Source organism: Sceloporus occidentalis, unplaced genomic scaffold (assembly GCF_023333645.1).
Source record: "Sceloporus occidentalis isolate IW3139 unplaced genomic scaffold, rSceOcc1.0.p SCAF_1, whole genome shotgun sequence".
Classification (NCBI taxonomy): Eukaryota; Metazoa; Chordata; class Lepidosauria; order Squamata; family Phrynosomatidae; genus Sceloporus; species Sceloporus occidentalis.
Genome location: NW_028316981.1, coordinates 278,419,793 through 278,437,527, shown reverse-complemented (window position 1 = coordinate 278,437,527; position 17,735 = coordinate 278,419,793). Strand labels below are relative to the sequence as shown.

General features: G+C 39.6%; 1 protein-coding gene across 1 annotated transcript in view; it reads right to left on the bottom strand.

The window, feature by feature from the left end:
- Nucleotides 1-3,189: 3,189 nt before the first annotated feature.
- The window catches only part of LOC149323949 (high affinity cAMP-specific and IBMX-insensitive 3',5'-cyclic phosphodiesterase 8B-like), a 72,174-nt gene continuing 57,628 nt past the window's right edge, over nucleotides 3,190-17,735 (bottom strand). The window contains exons 15-22 of the mRNA XM_089494518.1: nucleotides 16,206-16,251; nucleotides 14,117-14,252; nucleotides 13,054-13,252; nucleotides 11,559-11,776; nucleotides 10,884-11,019; nucleotides 8,968-9,129; nucleotides 7,626-7,755; nucleotides 3,190-5,760 (exon numbers count right to left, since the gene is read on the bottom strand). Coding sequence (XP_089350644.1) covers nucleotides 5,639-5,760; nucleotides 7,626-7,755; nucleotides 8,968-9,129; nucleotides 10,884-11,019; nucleotides 11,559-11,776; nucleotides 13,054-13,252; nucleotides 14,117-14,252; nucleotides 16,206-16,251 — 1,149 coding nt within the window. The 3' untranslated portion in view covers nucleotides 3,190-5,638. The remainder of the gene's footprint in view (nucleotides 5,761-7,625; nucleotides 7,756-8,967; nucleotides 9,130-10,883; nucleotides 11,020-11,558; nucleotides 11,777-13,053; nucleotides 13,253-14,116; nucleotides 14,253-16,205; nucleotides 16,252-17,735) is intronic.

The following is a 17,735-nucleotide window of genomic DNA, read 5'->3' as shown; positions in this document are numbered from 1 at the left end:
TTATTTCTATACCGCTATGCCAGCAATCACAGCGGTGTACATCAAAGAGTAAGACAATTAAAACATCAGCATGACAATAATACAAAGTTAACAATTAAGAACAGTAAAAACTAACAACACCCTATGCAAGTGGCTGTGTAGAATGGAATACACAAAAACTTTGCCAAGGGGAAGAGAATGACCACAAGGCTCACTGGGGGAAAGCCTGGCGGAACAAAAAAGTCTTCAAGTTCTTCTTGAAAGCATCGAGGGAGGTGGAAGTACGGAGCTCATTGGGGAGGGAGTTCCAGAGCTGAGGGGCTGAAATAGAGAAAGCCCTCTGAGCTGATACATATCGAGCGTCTGGAACTCTTAAAAGATGTCTTTCACCCGACCTGAGAGTGCGGGGCGGATTGTATGGGGAGAGGCGGTCCTCCAAGTACCCTGGGCCCAAGCCATTTAGAGTTTTATAGGTGATAACCAACACCTTGTATTCGGCCCGGAAGCGAATAGGCAGCCAATGGAGATCTTTTAGGACTGGTTTTATATGGCTGGCCCTGGAACATCCAGTAACCAGCCGAGCAGCCATATTCTGCACTAATTGAAGCTTCCGGGTTTGGTACAAGGGTTGCCCCATGTAAAGTGCATTACAGAAATCTAATCGAGAGGTTACCAGAGCATGTATAACGGTTTCAAGGTCCCCCCGGCCAAGGAAGGGTCGCAGTTGGCGTATCAGCCGAAGCTGATAACAGGTGCTCTTGACCACCGCATCCACCTGAGCAGTAAGGTGAAGCGACGAGTCCAGAAGCACCCCCAAACTGCGAACAGAGTCCTTCACAGGAAGCGTGACCCCATTTAGGACAGGTGGAAAAATTTCCTTACCCGGGCCAGGAGAGCCAATCACCAGTACTTCCGTTTTCTCTGGATTCAGGCTGAGTCTTTTCCCTCATCCAGCCCATTACCGACTCCAAGCAAGCATTAAGAGGAGAGATGCCATCCCTAGTTACTGCATCAGTAAGACACAGAGAAAACTATTTGGGTGTCATCAGCGTACTGATAACTCCGCGCCCCGTGTCTCCGGATGATCTCTCCCAGCGGCTTCATGTAAATGTTAAAAAGCATAGGGGACAAAATCGCTCCCTGAGGGACCCCAGATGTCAGGGCCCTCCTATCGGAGCGATAGTCCCCCAGCTGCACCATCTGGGATCTGCCCGAGAGGTAGGAACGGAACCACTGCAAAGCAGAGCCCCCGATACCCAACTCCCTCAGGCGACCCAGAAGGATACCATGGTCGATGGTATCGAAGGCCGCTGAGATGTCCAAGAGCACTAACAGGGACATACCCAGATGGAGATCATCAACTAAGGTGACCATAGCAGTCTCAACTCCATAGCCCGCCCGGAAGCCGGTTTGAAATGGGTCCAGATAATCTGTCTCATCCAAGATCCCTTGAAGCTGAAAGGCAACTGCCCTCTCGATCACCTTCCCTAAAAATGGCAGCAGCGAGACAGGCCGATAATTGTTCCGAATTAGGGGGTCAAGGGAGGGCTTTTTCAACAAAGGTTTAACAATGGCCGTCTTCAAAGTTGATGGAAACTGCCCATCCCTGAAGGATGTATTGATAATACGGTGCAACATATTAGTCACAACCGTTCCCCCTTGTAAGTTTTCCTAACAGCAATGGGACAATTTTCTCTGATACTACTGTAAATGTCTGCATTTAGTTCAAAGTGACAGAAGTGGAATTGAGCATCTGGCCTAGTTGTACATGCAGAATTGCACTCTTGGCTGATGGATATTAATTGACTTCTGCTGCAAGTTGTGATAGTAGTCCTTTGGTTTTGCGTTAGATTGTGCATTCAGTTATACAACCTAATAAATAGTACAATCAGCAGGTCATGCTACATACAGAGATTTACTTCACACATTCTTAGTGTAGAATTTTGGCTGAGAGTAATCTACATTAGCAGATGTTAAAACAAATAAGACTAGTAAAGGAATAGCATTTTATGAGAAGTGGTGTGAGCAATTAATTTAAACTTCATCTTGTAGTTCTGGCTTTTTTTTATTGCACTGCTGAAGCACATCATATGTTGCAATGTCTGCCAAAATCTAGAATGCTTGCCAAATTCTGGGAGTCCAAACAGATAAATTATGCAGTGGCTTTCCAGGGAAACTCACAGATGCTCCACATTCTGTCTGGCTATGGAAGGTGTAGTACTGCTGCCTGTCAGCCTCTACAAAAGTTTGTGGTCTGTGCCTGGCAGGTAGAACTGTTCTTGTCCCATGGAAATCACTCCTATATGCAGTCAGCCAATTTATCCAGCGTCTATGGGAATGAATGGAAGAGGGTATCTAATTTTGAGGAAGCAGCCACTTCAAAAAAGTATTAAATTTAGCCAGTGAAATATTTGTTTAGGAGAGTAGAGATGTTTTGACAAAGCTGCTTCCTCATTCATGAAAGCATACATTTCCATGGGACAATCCAAGTAAGCTGAAGAGAAACCCAGAGAGAGAGAGATGCCTTCAAAGTGTGTTCTAAGAGAGAAATTTAATACATTGAGGTTCTTTGCTAATGAAGCCCTAGAATTAGACAGAATATATGAAGGTATGTCATTTCTTTGAACCCCAAACCTTTTGTTATGTATGTGATATTTACATTGTTCCAGTCTCTGTCACTGTTTATTTTGTGACTGAAGAAAAATTAAACTGAGCAGACAAAACACCAGGTGTGTGCAGGTGCAGATGTGTATGAAGAATAAAGGGTTGGATGCAGCCTTTATTTCACAGGCAGACGCAAGCCCTGAGTGTAATTTTCTCAGAAAGCCCCCATGAACAAAAGAAGGGGGGAAGGATATCTTGGCCAATTCCTTCATCCACAGCACTAACACCTCCAAAGTGTCACCAGATCTCTGGAAGTTTTGGAGTTGGCACAAGGGGATGGTGACTTGAACATGATTGAACATTTCCCATTTGCTTGAAAAGGATTCTTCAACTGAAATGGAAGCCTACACAGGTAAAAGGAGCTCTTCTCTTCTCTTCTTCCCATAGAGTTTAGACTCATCTATGATAAATAAAACTAGAGCTAAAACTATGTGAATAAAAATTAAATTAAAATTTAATCAGATTTAGGCCTTGATAGTAGTACATAACAGAAATTAAGAATATTGCAATGAATACAGTTATTGAAACAGCACAATGTAGCGTTATAATACATAGCAAAGTAAGTTCAGTGTTAGAATTTAACAAAAATATAGCTTATATACATTTCTGTGACTGGAAATTATGAGCGTTTTACATTATTTTACATAACTTGATACAAAACATTGAAAAAATGTTGGCACATTATGTAAGCTACAATCATTGTCATTTTTTCAGAAGTTTACTTCACCTGGTTTACTGACCTGGACTACAAAACTTAAAAGTCTTGTCCTTTTTAATGGGCAGTGTAATACTTGATGTAAAATTATGTACATTTCATCCTTTGAAGAGTCTTTTCTAATGTACAGTGCTAAATATCAGTCAGATGGTTAGAAAGTCTTTGTGAACAACTACTAATAATTGATGATTGTCTAAACTAGTGACTTTATTTAAGAAGTCTACTGGTCCAAAGCTAGTCTCGTGCTTTCCAGGGAAAAGTAGCACTATTTGTGAGAAATAACTCCTGTGAGAGCCCTATTTCAGTGTATGGCAATTATGTAACTTCCATTTACTATGGAGTTTTCACAGGACAATCTCAGCGTTTGAGTACAATGAGTATAAAGACTTTTGTGCTTTGGCATCTGAAACAAAAATTCCATCCTTCCAGTGGGAACGTTCAACATTCAATTTCTTTATCACAATTAAAATGAATTTTATTAGGGCTACATTATTCTGCTTTTATTTAGCTCTTGAACAAATATTGATACAAAGTATCAGTGTGGTTTTAATTTTTTTTTTACGGAACTCCGGGTTTAGGATATACATGGTTTTGTTTCTTAAAGTTATGGTCAGTGTCTTAAGACTACTTACAGTGGTGAAAGTCCAGGTTATCAAGGCACAGGGGGGTTCCTATCCTCTTGTTTGGGAAACACTGTGCATCAACATCTATCTCCCATCTAGAAAGTGAAGAGGAGACCTCTGCACAGATGTGGATTCCAGAGACCTTTTTTAATATGGCTCACGTGTGTATGTACAGTGTACCCTTGCTGTCCATGGGGATCTGTTCCGGACCCCCTCACAGATAGAAAAAAATGTAAGACCTTATGTCCTGTACTTGTCAATGGGCACGTGCTCCAACTTGCACCACCGCGTGTGCCCGTGCACATTGAAAAAGCCAGGGCTTGCCATCCACAGAAGCTCAAAACTGCAAGCGCACTGTATTATATATTTTTAAATATAAAAGCAGGATTTCTTTTTCTTACAGCTCACACGCATCTAATAAAGATTGCTCCTCAGACCTGCTGCAGCTATTTCCATTTTAAACATGTATGTGGACAACCCAAACTGTATAACAACATGGAACAGGGTGCTGCTGTTGTGACAAACCAAGACCAATACTGAATACAGTTCCTGTGATTGTGGAAGCAGCCTCCATGAATGCAAGTGTCAGTAGCTGCCCTACTTTCTAAAAACCTTAAAACGTGCTCTGGTGACTTTGGAAACTCCAGAACAGCTTTTTAATGTCAGAAAAAACTGCAGAGGGTACACAATTGTGGCACTGTGGTGAACATCATACTGGATTTAAGCCTGGTATTTTAGGATTGGATGTCAGTACTTCATTTCAGATGTCTTCATAATATGGCTCACTCAGCTATTTGAAGGCAGAAGAAAGTGTGAATTTGCTCTCCAATTTACTTTTAGAAAAATGTTGGTTGAACAAACAAAACATCTAAAGACTCTCTGTATGCACAAAAAACAGTGCCCCCAGTTAATGGCAATGGTCTGCTCTGTATGTACATACTGACTGCCTCCGATGCCACTGAAGCTTATGGAGGAAATTCTCATGGACTGGTTTGGATCTCTGCAACGGTCCCTCTGAAACTGAACAATATTTAATGGCATATAATGGCTGACATAAAACAGCTGACAGTATTTTCTGACAAAACTGAAGCTACATTTAAATAAATGATTGCTCTTAAAACAGTCATTTCTTCTTACTTAAGCACAACTGAATTTGCTGGTTTCCCCAAGTTTCTAGCTCTGCTCTTTTAAAGGCTCTTACTTTATGGAAACGATACTTGCTGTAAGCAAGGATTTCCTAAAATGACAAGTTTTATCAAATATTGTTGGTAGTTATTCCAACCAAAGAATATAGTTTTCTTTAGCATGACAGCCTCATACGGTGTTCATATGTATAACCAATTTTCATTTGCAAATAAAATTATACCAATTCTATCATCTGATAAATTATAACAATTTTATAAAATTACCTTTAAAAGAATCTATTGTGTCAGAAAAGAGGATAGCTTTATAAAGCATTTATTGGTCTCTAGATTATCACCAGTATAAAAACAAAGTTTTGTAGAATGTAGAACTTATCTAAAGTTGAGAAACAACAATCATCTCTTTGTTGACCTCTTGGTTACTTCTTTGTAAAGGAAAGTCTGCCCCTTTTGGGTCCATACCAGTAAATGGTTCACAGTGTGAGTGGTAGGCTATGATGTTCCATTTCCTTCCTTCAGCTTCCATTATTGTTCTCTGAAGGAAGCTTGAGGTTCCTACACTTCGACTCATCTAATGTTTTCCAGTGTTTGTAGTTATTTGCCAAGTGTTGCATCAGGACAGGTATATGAGCAAATGCTTGAAGAGAGAAAGAGAGAAATAATGCTGCAAATTTTATTTTACAAATGGTCAGTTTCATAAAACATTTCTTGGAACAGTATTTATCATCCTTTATGATGAGAATTCAAGTGAGAATGGGACTTTGCAACAAAGGGCTGAAGCAGATTGGTAGCCATGTAACTTTCCAGAATACTCCATTTAAGATTGGAAAGGTCAGTTAATTTTTATATCCGATCAGTTTTGCATTTATAAGTACATTAAATGCCCCTGCCGCATGAAGTTGGTGATGTTCTTGTAGAGAATTCTCAGATTCATATTTACAGTACATGCATATTCTTAAATACACTGCACCTGTGTCATACACGGGCACTTTTTACACTGTTTTCAGCATATGCTGAAAGCCCTGCGCCATTTCCTGAATGGCGTGTCCGCTTGCGATGCCCACGCCATGGTGCACTATGAGCACAAGCTCCATTATTCTGAATGGGGCTCGAGCATAGGCGGAACTTGCCTTACGTGGCAGCGTCTGGAACGGATCCCCTGCATAAGGCAAGGGTCCACTGTATATTCCAAAGATATAGGCTGGAATTCATGATTGCAGTTATGAATGTGTAACCCAGAGTTACACATCCATAATTTGTATTCACTACCCCTACATATTTGATAGTGTAGGGAATATGTATGGATTATAAAATTCTTCCAATCTTAACTTACCAGGCATCATCTGCTGCAAGTGATGGGGATCTGTTCTGGTGACAGGGACACAGCAGAATATTGCTTCCACCATCTTCTCACAAGCAATTTCCAGTGTAAGGAGAAATCACAACAGTGATCCTCCTTCTGATTGTCACACTGGCAATTGTTTGCAGGAGGGTGGTGGAAAGGTCAGTCAACAGCATCCTGACTGATAGGAGAACAGACCCCCAGCCCTCACAGTGGCTGTTGCCCAGTAAGTCAGAATTGGGGCTGGGTCAGTAGACACTATTTAGTTAAATAGCTGATCTACAATCATGCCCTATATTCCTAAATATATTTTACTTTGAAATATGTATTTATAAATGTATTTAATCTGAAAATGCACATTTTAACAAAATTGAACTAAAACTACTTTAAGAAATTTGGGGAACTGCTAAATCTGAACGACAGTTAATTTTCAATCGAAATGTTTGTGTGGAAGGCTCAAATTGTGTTAGTTTGCATCATAATTTGCACATACTGAATTCCTCAAATATCTCTAGCTCCACTGGCTGTGTTGTATATGAAGGGAAGGAGAAGCTTCCATCCCTAGTGAAAGACTGCTCCTGCTTGCCTCATTGCTGGAATGAGCCTTGGTGCATAATGCAACCGATCTGTGCCTAGAGATTACTGTGTGCCAAATTGGGGACTTTGTGGGAAAAGATACTGGATACCTCCTCCTGCAAGGTTTGCAAAGGGATATATGCAGACATAGTCTCTAGTTATACCTGCATATGACACCAATATTACTGTGAGGCTCAGGCGTAGTAATTTCAGCCTTGTCCCATCTGAACCCTCCAAATGCAATTAGAGTGTAGTTCCCAGAATGACAAGGTTGCATTCCAACACATCTGCTGGATACCACGTTGGAGAACGTTAAATCAAATACAAAAGCTAGAAAGTCTCTTTGCCCACTTCTGTTCACCATTAATACTACACAACCAGCATGAACAAAACATTTCCAAGTATCCTCCTGCCTGAATAATGATGTTCTTGCTAGCATGAATCCCCCATGGTGTTAGCTATATATAGTGAAGGGGTATTCTTTAATACAAAATTCCTGGATTGATGGATTTGAATTTACATACTCTACTGGATTTTTGGTGAAATAATACAACAGGAAAAAAAAGAGAAGTGGAATTTCTTACCATCCCAAGCATCAAACATGTCCATTATGAAATAATCAATAAAGGATATCTGAGACTTGGGAATACTACAGGTGTTTCGATCAAATACGGGCATAACCACTGGTAGTCCCTGTCTTTTCTCTTCATCAGTCTGTGAAAACAACAAAATAATTTTATATAAATTGTATGTTATCTAAATTGTATGTTAAACATAGTTTATTTCTATTAGACATAATAACATGCAGAATTGACATCTGGGGCAGGGTACCTCTAAATACCAGATGCTAGGAAAAAGCAGATTTGACAGAGGCGTATCTCTAGCTCCTATGAGAAATAACATGTTGGATTATGTGGCCCTTTGGTTTAACCTAGCACTGTTATGTGAAGTCGAAGGCTTTCACAGCTGGCATCCAGTTTTTTTGCAGGTTTTTCAGGCTATGTGTGCCAGCCACAGATGCTGGTGAAACATTAGGAATAAACTCTTCCAGAACATGGCTACATAGCCCGACAAACCCACAAAAAACTAGCACTGTTACTTTTTTGAAGTAATTTTGAATATCCCCCACAAGTTTGCTAGGGAATTCTGGGAGCTAGTCCAAAAGAATGACTTTATCATGCTCTGGTTTTCTATGTATACAGGGATGATGTTGATATGAAGCACCACAAACTGTCTGTCCAAGGCAGAATTGCTTGGAAACTTAAAAATAGTAACAACAAACAGAACCTAGAATAGAGCCCTCAATAAATATAGTGTAAGTTTCAGACCCTCAGCATGGTGTTCACTGGCATCAATGTCCCCCAACATCACCTTTCTCTGGTGTTCAGCAAGGTTCCCTGACTTAATTTTTTAAATTACTTATACTACAAGCAAATTTCATAATGCTACATTAACTGGCTACTGATGACACAAACAAGAAAAAAGTACTATTAATACATGCTTTCTAGTAATCTGCAAGGCCAGTTTTAAGCATTAAAAATACTGTAGTAATGTATGCCTTTATTTTAATTTGATTACTGTACTTACCATTTGCTGAGCATGGGATGGTTTCAGATTTAGACAAAAGGCATACTGAAGTCAATGAGAATCTAGTACTGTAAATTATTACTGAAAGCCTCATTGATTTCAATGGGACTGCTTTAAGCAGTACTAATGTAGACCAGAGGAAGAAAATGGCAAAACTATCTCTGAGTGTTCCTTGCCTGAAGTGTTTCTTGACTATGAAATTCATAGGTTCACCATAAGTCAGCAGGCGACTAAAAGGCACATACAGTGTAGATCCAATCCATTGCATTCGTTTTTCGTATGAGAAAATAAGTGTGTCTTCTCAGATAGTATGAAATAATAATTACAATAAAGCCATACCTGTGCAAAATATTCTTCTGAAATTCTCCCTGCCCATTCAATGCACAATTCTAGAGGGCGACATGGATTTGCAACATCTGCACATTTGATCATCATGCGTTTGATCAGTGTCTGGTTATCTGGAAAGTTCTTGAGATTGGTTGTACATTCACTGCCCTCATTCTGGAAAACAGGCACTCAGTTATAGTGCTGTTCAGTAAGTTTCTCACAGCCATTATGAAAATGTCATGACATTAAAAAAAAACTTACAATATAAGAGAGATCAGCTATCATAATTACTTAGTAGCCTAGAAGGAAATCTATGAATTAAGATTAAACAAGTGAAACTGAAGAAATGAAGAGAAACAAAATGTAGAATTTAAAAAGAAGAACAGAAATAAGAAGGGTTAGGTTCATATTTATATACTGGTATATGTGCTCAGTGATCAGATGCAGAGGCACATTCAGTGCTCATTGAAGCCCTCTCAACTACAAAGGTGCTGAGGTCTGGTATCTGGTTGGCATTAGTCCTGTATCCATACAGTGTGCAACATACAAAAGTTTTTGGGGTTTTTGGAGGACAATATTCACACAACCCCCAGCTAACATGATAACTGTGTGGTACGTACTGCAGGATTCTATGGACAGCCATTTAATTGTCTCAGAATCCATGCTTTACTGGTAGCGCACATAGTAGATACTGCAAGATTTCCACAAATAGTATGGCTATATAGTTCTTGAAGGCAATTCACTGGCAGAACATGTGCTAGATAATGCAAGATTCTATGCACAATGTGGTTATATATGTAGTTACCAGTGGGGAGAAAAGCTCATAGATCATGCATACAGCACATGCACAGCTAGCTTCAATCCTTTGCTTTTCCAGTTAACATACATCAGATAAACAGTGCCAGTTGCAGGAAACCATAGCTGGCTGGATGAACCCATGCGAGAGACTATGTTATATACTCTTATACCATTAGGAAGGTCTTGAAATACAGTGATTCATAATTTCCATGATTTTTATTTATTCAAGAGATAGTTTTGGATGATCCAGTGACCAAATTTTAATCTCCAGGGTCCTCCGTGGACCATGCTAGCCTTGAAAAAAATAATAAAAAGTAGCTTTTAGTGTACAGTACTTCTATTTTGTTTAACAGAGGGTGCAGGGGGTTGAGGCTCTGAGAGCCGCCCTAGTCCTTCACATCTGATAAACATTTCTTGAAGCCTCCAAGAGGGGGTATAAAATCACATTTTGATGGTGGGGGGGGGGGGACAGAAGCTTCAGTGGAGGGGTGTTGGAGGTAGATGGAGGCAATGGCAGCAAAAGAGGTCCTGGGAGTGGTGTGCATCTGGTGGCCCCACTGCCAGTTTCTGATTTAAGAGATTTCTTCCCATCTCTCTCCATTTTTGTAAAATTTCTAAAGCAGTATACAAACTCAAGAGGAATGTACAGAATGTGAAGATAACAGCATTTAAAGATATAAAAACTGCAACAGATTGAAAAGAAGGGAAGAGACAGTGTGGTGTAGTGGTTTGAGTGTTGGACTTTGACTCAGGAGACCAGGGTTCAATTACTGCTCGGCCATGAAACCCACTCAGTGATTTTGGACAAGTCATGTACTCTCAACATCGGAGGAAAGCAATGGGAAACCTCTGAAAAAATCTTGCCAAGAAAACTCCATGATAGGTTCACCTTAGAGTTGCTGTAAGTTGGAAATGACTTGAAGGTACACAACAACAAGCAAGAACAGCAACAGAATATTTTACCAAAATCATGGGCGCCATGGCCTTCTGCCTTTTGATTCCTCCTAATAGCATGAAATACAGATAGTGTTTTGGGGTATTTTAGAATGAAAACAAATATTTAAAAACTATCCATAGCAAAGCATACGAAAGGTATCAACTAACAAACCAAACTGCATTCTGGAACTTACAGTCATATTGGTTTCCTCAGAGGCCATGGGTTTAGTGATGCTGTTCACAAATTTGTTTACGTGTTCAAAGTGCTTGGTCATTTCTGTTGCCAAAACCATGTCAATAATTGCCTGGCGAAGAGTTCGATAATGATTTCTGGAAAGAGGAAAAGCAACTCGGAGAATCCTCTCTCTTTGTTGTTCTCCCATGACTACTGTCCATAACATATTTATGGTTTTTTATGTGACTGCTATGGCATCTACTTGAAGAGTAATAGTTAAGTGCAACCCAGCAATACAGAAGTCCCCAATTTCCTGCCCCCTGATATGCACTGGACTATAACTCCCAGAATTCTGCAGCCAGCTATCCCCACATAGTTGGCTGAGAAATCTGGAAGTTGTAGTCTAATGCAGTTGAGTTTCTGGTACGCCTTGGTTGACTTGTAATACCGTTGTTTTTTGTATTAGAGTAAAATATTTATTATTAACTGCTGCCTTTCTTCTTGGAAATTAACAATGTCTAAATTCAGGCATTTCCACACTTTTTAGACGTACACTAGTGAATACTTATAATCATAGTTAAGTGACTTGCCTAGAGAATTTCAGACACAGATGAATTTTGGGAAAGACAGATTTCATGCATATAGGTAATTATTCAGACACATGTCACATTTACAAAACAAAGTAGAAGCTAACCTGTTGAGATTCTTAAAAATGTTGCACTTGTTCTCTTTTGCTGTGAGCTGGAAAGCCAGAGCAGTGTGATGGCTTTCCAATACGGCAGTGTCATTATACAGAACAGCTAGCTCACTGCCTGCATTGCACAGAAAAGAGTTGGTCCGTCCTGGGTGATCCACATCATGGACTGTTGCAGCTATTAAAGCAGCCACTTCATCTAAATGATCAAGGCTTCCCTGTAAGAAAGAGTTTAATCTTACTCACCTATATTTACAAAAATAAAACATAACACTCATCAGTGGGGCACATGCGCACAGCCAAGTGTGGATGAATTTGTATAACCCCTATTTCTATTTTAGAGAACTTGGAGATGATACTCCCAACAGTTCTTTGATAATTATTTGTTCTTGGAAATAGACCCTTCGGTGTAGTGGTTCTCAGACTTTTTACCCTTGTTACCCCTTTTGGATCTACGTATAGACATCACATCCCACTGCTCAATGTAGTATATGAATACAAATACTCTGTTCGTTTAGTGTGCCTATATTCATTTGCACATTCATGTATATTCATGAATATACATGAATATATTAATGTAGCAGCAGCTCATCACAAGAACTGGGGCAGTGATGGGATGGGTGAGAGAAGACGTAGTAATGACTGAGGGGGTGCATCCCACCACACAATTTGAGAACCACTGCTTTAGTGAATTCCATGCACAACTATGTGGAATGCAAAATCAGTTTTTAACAGTGACGTATTTGCAACTCAGTTCTATCCACTGAGAATGCAACAAAATAATTACTTGGAAATGCACCTCATTATGACATTTCTCTATAAAGCTTATTGCACAAAATTGCATCATTTGTAGAAGACTGTATAGTGAGGGACTTCTTTCCATTAACGGGCTTTCAGAGAACATACTTAATTCTACAATCTGCCTGCTTCATTAATGGACTTTTACTGGGGTCAGTATGTCATTGGCAGACTGAGAATTTTACAAAATGTTTTATAAATGCAGTGACAACAAGATTGGAGAAATCCTGATTTAATGCTATAAATATTTGTTTTAGTTGTCTTCATGCTGCTCTATGACTAATACGTCTTTTACTTGTATCAGATCAGGCAGACCCAGCAACATCAGGGACTGCATGAAGGAAGAGGCTCCTCCCTCCTCAACTGTCATCTTGGCCTCAGAGGGAGCAATCAGGCAGACCCAGCAACATCAGGGACTGCCTGAAGGACGAGACTTCTCCCTCCTTTGTCACCTTGTATTTTGTATTGCATTATGATTTTTACTGTACACCGCTATGATCATTGCGGAATAGCAGTCTATAAATAAAACATATTATTATTATTATTGTTACTATGCTTCCCAACACTTAATCAAAATCTATCTTCCTGCCTTATTTTTCCTCTCTTCCTTCTGATAAATCTTTTTAAATACTCAAAAATGAATTAATGAGCTAACAATGGACTAACAGGGATATCAAAGTCCCAGCAGAAATGTTACCTTAACTCTGTCCTTCCCCAGAAAGAATGCCGTAGCATGTAAGACATCAGCTGCATGAGTGGAGTTGTGGTAGGAATTGGAGGAGTGGTAGTTGGCTTCAATCACTTGGAACCAGGCTCGTAGTATAGCTTCTGAACAGTTTAAAAACTCACAGACACCAAAGCGGGCAAAAATTTTCAAACCCAGGTAAACCAGTGGCCTGAAAAAGAATCAGAGAGGAAATCAGAAAACTATACTAGAAAATCAATTCCACCCACCTGTGTTTGATTAGAAATAGACAAATGATACCATGATAATTACACATGCTGCTGTATAAAGAACAGAGAACTACATTCTTATCAAAGGAAGACTGTCTTCAACATTTTGGTAGTGGCATGATATGGTGGGCTCACACTCAAGTGTGTTCAGGATGGCATATTGAGCTTCGTCCTACAGAATCCTGAGATTTGTAATTTGGTGAGATACTTAGTATTCCCTGCTAGAGTGTTCGACTCCATTCCCATGAACTACAGTAAATGCAAGGTATTCTAAGAACTTCACAAAACTACAAATCCCAGGATTCCATAGGATGGAGCCACAGCAGTTAAAGTGGTATTATACTGCTTTAACACTGTAGTGTTGCAGGTATACTCTGGGTACTGAATGTTGCTTGTCTGACTAGGTAATGGTAATAGCCAAAATGGTTTTAGTATAAAATTAAATTTAAAGTTCTTATAGTTGGCTTCATGGAATTTGAAGGAAGAGAGAGAAGTGGAGCATAAAAGGTACAATCCAAAAGGATGGATCCAAACAGTGGAGCATTGTCATCTTTGTTCTGCAGCAAAACATTTAATGTAGGATAAAGAAGAGCACGTTGGCACTTTCAGAGTATACACCCACTTTATATATTAACCAGGAAACAGAGAGGAAGCACAAGTTACTCAAGACTGTCTGTGTCAACAGTCATATCTACTGCCAGGGACAGTTTGTTACAAAGGCTTCATTCCTGTCTCAGCTTTTTTAGCAACGGCTTTCAATTACTACTTCTGTCCAGTCTTCTAATATACACAAAAAGAAGGCTTGCCTTTTATTTGTAATAGCTTCCAATTCAAAAATGTTGAAGTCCCAGCTCTCCTCGTTCTCCAGCAAGCGCACAATGCAGGGTGGGATGTCATTGATGGTAACTGGCACTGAAAGGTGACCATGGCTCTGGTTTGTATCTGTCCAAATGACAAAGAGACAAGTTTGGCCTTTGCATCAGTTCTGAAGAACCCTCAGTAGACCCTGGCTAGATTTCTGTTGATTACTAATGCCAACATAGTGGCAAGGAATAATGGCGCAAGACACTATTTTGTGATGGGCATCTTTTCCTGAGCAGATCACAGCCAGAAAGACAGGCTTATCTCACAATGAAGATGAATTTTACTGCCCTCCTGGCCATTATTGCTATGCTCTCTGTCACTTTCCCTGACACTGCCGTGCCATTTCTGTCACTGTTTCTGCCTATGCCGATGCAGTTATGGATCTTGGCGATTAAGTTTTAGGTTGCATCCCAGTTTGACACCACTTTAACTGCCATGGCTCAATGCTACAGAATTCTGGGAATTGCAGTTTGTTGTGGCACAAGAGCTCTCTAACAGGGAAGAATAAATATCTAACAAAAGCATTGAGCCAAGGTAGTTAAAGTGGTGTCAGTCTGGATTATTTCTGCAGTGTGGATGTAGCTTTCATCCTAAACTAGGCAATTCCATGTGTTTAAGCCAGCATTTGGAAATTTTCATGCCCTTCTTTAAACATGAAATTGTCTCAATCTTGTAGATAGTTTGTATATTTAAAAAAAGCATGCAGGTAAGGAGTCCAGTACATTTTCCCCTGCACTGGGTCACCTACCTGCAGTTTTTATGCCTGGCTCATTTCTCCCTTGTACATGCCTAAAATGGGTTTAGCTGGGGTGGGGTGGGCAGCTGGAAAGTGCAGCTGCAGGGAGACAAGATGTAAACTGGCACAGGGTTCTATGCTCCTCGCTCATGTTCCTTTTCTGCTACTCCTTCTTTCTATGTGATCAAGGCAGCTTTATGTGCAATTTATCACTGACAGCACATTTACTTTGGCCCTCACATCCTCCTAGTGTAGATTTTAGAATGTCCTGATATCATAACTAAGCTACGTATGAAAAAGAAAACATATCTCATCTTGTATTTTCCTCAGCTGGCAATTCTTGTGTCTAGTCATGGGCAATGAGTTGTGAACAGGGATGTAGAAGCCCATCAGATGATGCAGCAAGCTGGTTCAGCAGGATTCTAAGCACCATGATGTAGATGAGCACCAATATGTAGATACATGGATCACCCTTACTGGACTGGAGCTTTTGCTTGAAAATCATCATACTAAGAAACTGAGGCCAAGAACTTACTCAGTTCCTTCACTGGACACTGGCACCTAGATTACAATGGCAGGATATATGCCTGTGACAAGGGGTGCTATTGGTGGCAACAACAGGAAGAGAAGGCTGTCAATTCTGAGCTACTGATTCTTCCCATGCATGGCTTCTGGGCAATTGTCTGCTCTCATCCCTGCACAAGCATGGATGGAACTGTGAATGTAATGGACTATTCCACAACCTACCAACAGAATACCAGGCTAAGACTATAATAATGACCCTAATCTTTATGAACAGGCCCTTTAAACACAGAATTTTGAATGGTCTTGTTTGTGGTTGCTGGTGAGTCAGTGAAAAGGACCATTTTTCATGGTACAGCAAAGATGCTTTTCTGTGTATTCCCAAAGGGTTAATAGCCTCTGTTCTGTAAGTAATAAGGAGCTTTGGAAACAGGAAATTGTGAATAATAATAAACTGCTGTAAGAGAACTGACCGTTTTCATGTAGGAAGTTCAAAGGATAGTTTATTGTTAAAGGCAAGAACAAATTTAATTCCAGCTAAAGTAAATGCACTGAAACTGAAACTGATTGTAGATAAGTTTTGACATACCAAGATATCATTAATTGAATTGATGTGCTCTACATAGGAGTAGCAATTGGATCTAGGCCACAGAACAGGCATTTGAGTGATTCTTTGTATCTTTGATTTTGAGTAAGATTAAACTGTTCCACAGTACTACCAACTAATTTGGGGGAGGGGGGAGAGCATACAAGAGTTTGACATGTGAACTTACTTTTAGAAAATACATATTCATTTCCTGACAACCTTCTCAAGCCATCCTGAAATAAAGTAAAACACAAGCTGTACAATGCAGCATTTCAAATCTCAAGGATAAAACACAGAAAAGTACACTCTCAACTGATATTGCAGTTAAAGAAGCAAAAGGTTAAGGATAAAGTAGTATTGAGTTTATATACCATGCAATATAAATCACATAAATATCTATACTAAAGTGTGCAAGTGCTTGTTTATATAAATATTAGATGGTTTTCGGTATTGTTATGGATTTTTAATCTAGAGTTAGAGATTTGTAACTCAGTAAAACGATATACTCTCACTTTAAGCTACATAAATGCCTACCTTAAGAGCCAGTTGCCACATCAGGCAAAGGAAGTCTGTGCAATTTCTGTCTGGGGTACAAGGAGGATGATATTTCCATTCCTTCACACCAGCAAGTGATGCTGTGGCCATCATAGGAAGGGCCCCTGTCACAAGTCCTTGCCACAGCCACTGGTGGGAAGGAGAAGCTGACTGTATCTCCTTTGCCCAATCCTCTGGCCCTTCCCCACTGCTTTACTGTGAATCATACAAACCATCAAATATTTTCCAAGGGTTGATTCCTAACACTAGCATTAAGATAAAGATGATGCCATATTTTCCACCAAGTGAGAAAGCAGCTACAGTACTTCTCACACACTTTGCATGGCTGCTAGAATTGAAAACTGGTGTCTTCAGAAAGTTATATGTCAGTTTAAGTAGATGATATGATTACTTTCATGGCTGGAGTGTCAACATGGTACTTGGAGAGTCCAGAATCAAGTCCTCACTAAATCATGAAACTCACTGAGTGACCTTTGGCTAGTTACTCCCTCTCAGTCAGTGTTGTTGAAATGATAAAGTTGGAAGTGGAAGAGCCATATACTCCAGATTGAGTTTGTTGAAGGACAGGCAGGACATATAGTGAGTCCTTGATATCCAAGACCCCCATGGATAACACAATATAGGGATGCTACCATATTAAGTCTCATTATATACAATGAGGTGGTAAAACAGTGCCCCTAATATATAATGGCAAAATCAAGGTTTGTTTTTCAGATGGGGAGGGATACATATTTTCAAGCTGTGGATGGTTGAATCCATGGATGTAATATGAAAACTTTGGAAGTACTTATGAATAAAATGATGATGTATTACATGCCACTCTATCTTTTTAAAACTTATTACTCTACTAACTGTTCTGTTGTACATCTTTGAAAAAAAATATATTTGGTTTTGGAGTTTTTTGTATTTTCTCCACAATAAATCTGCTTTGAAGACCCAGAACAAAGTTCAAGATGTTCTTATGACTGTGCACTGTGTATTCTTTAAGTTATTTTTATAAAGTATATCATAAGATGGAACAGAATTTCAGAGAGTTACAGTTCATATCTACAGTTCTTGCTTATACACAGAGAATAGTATGATATTCCTCCATTTAACCCTACTGAAGTGTGTCTAGCCAGGAATGATAAAATAAAATAATAAAAAGCTAAAATAAAATGCA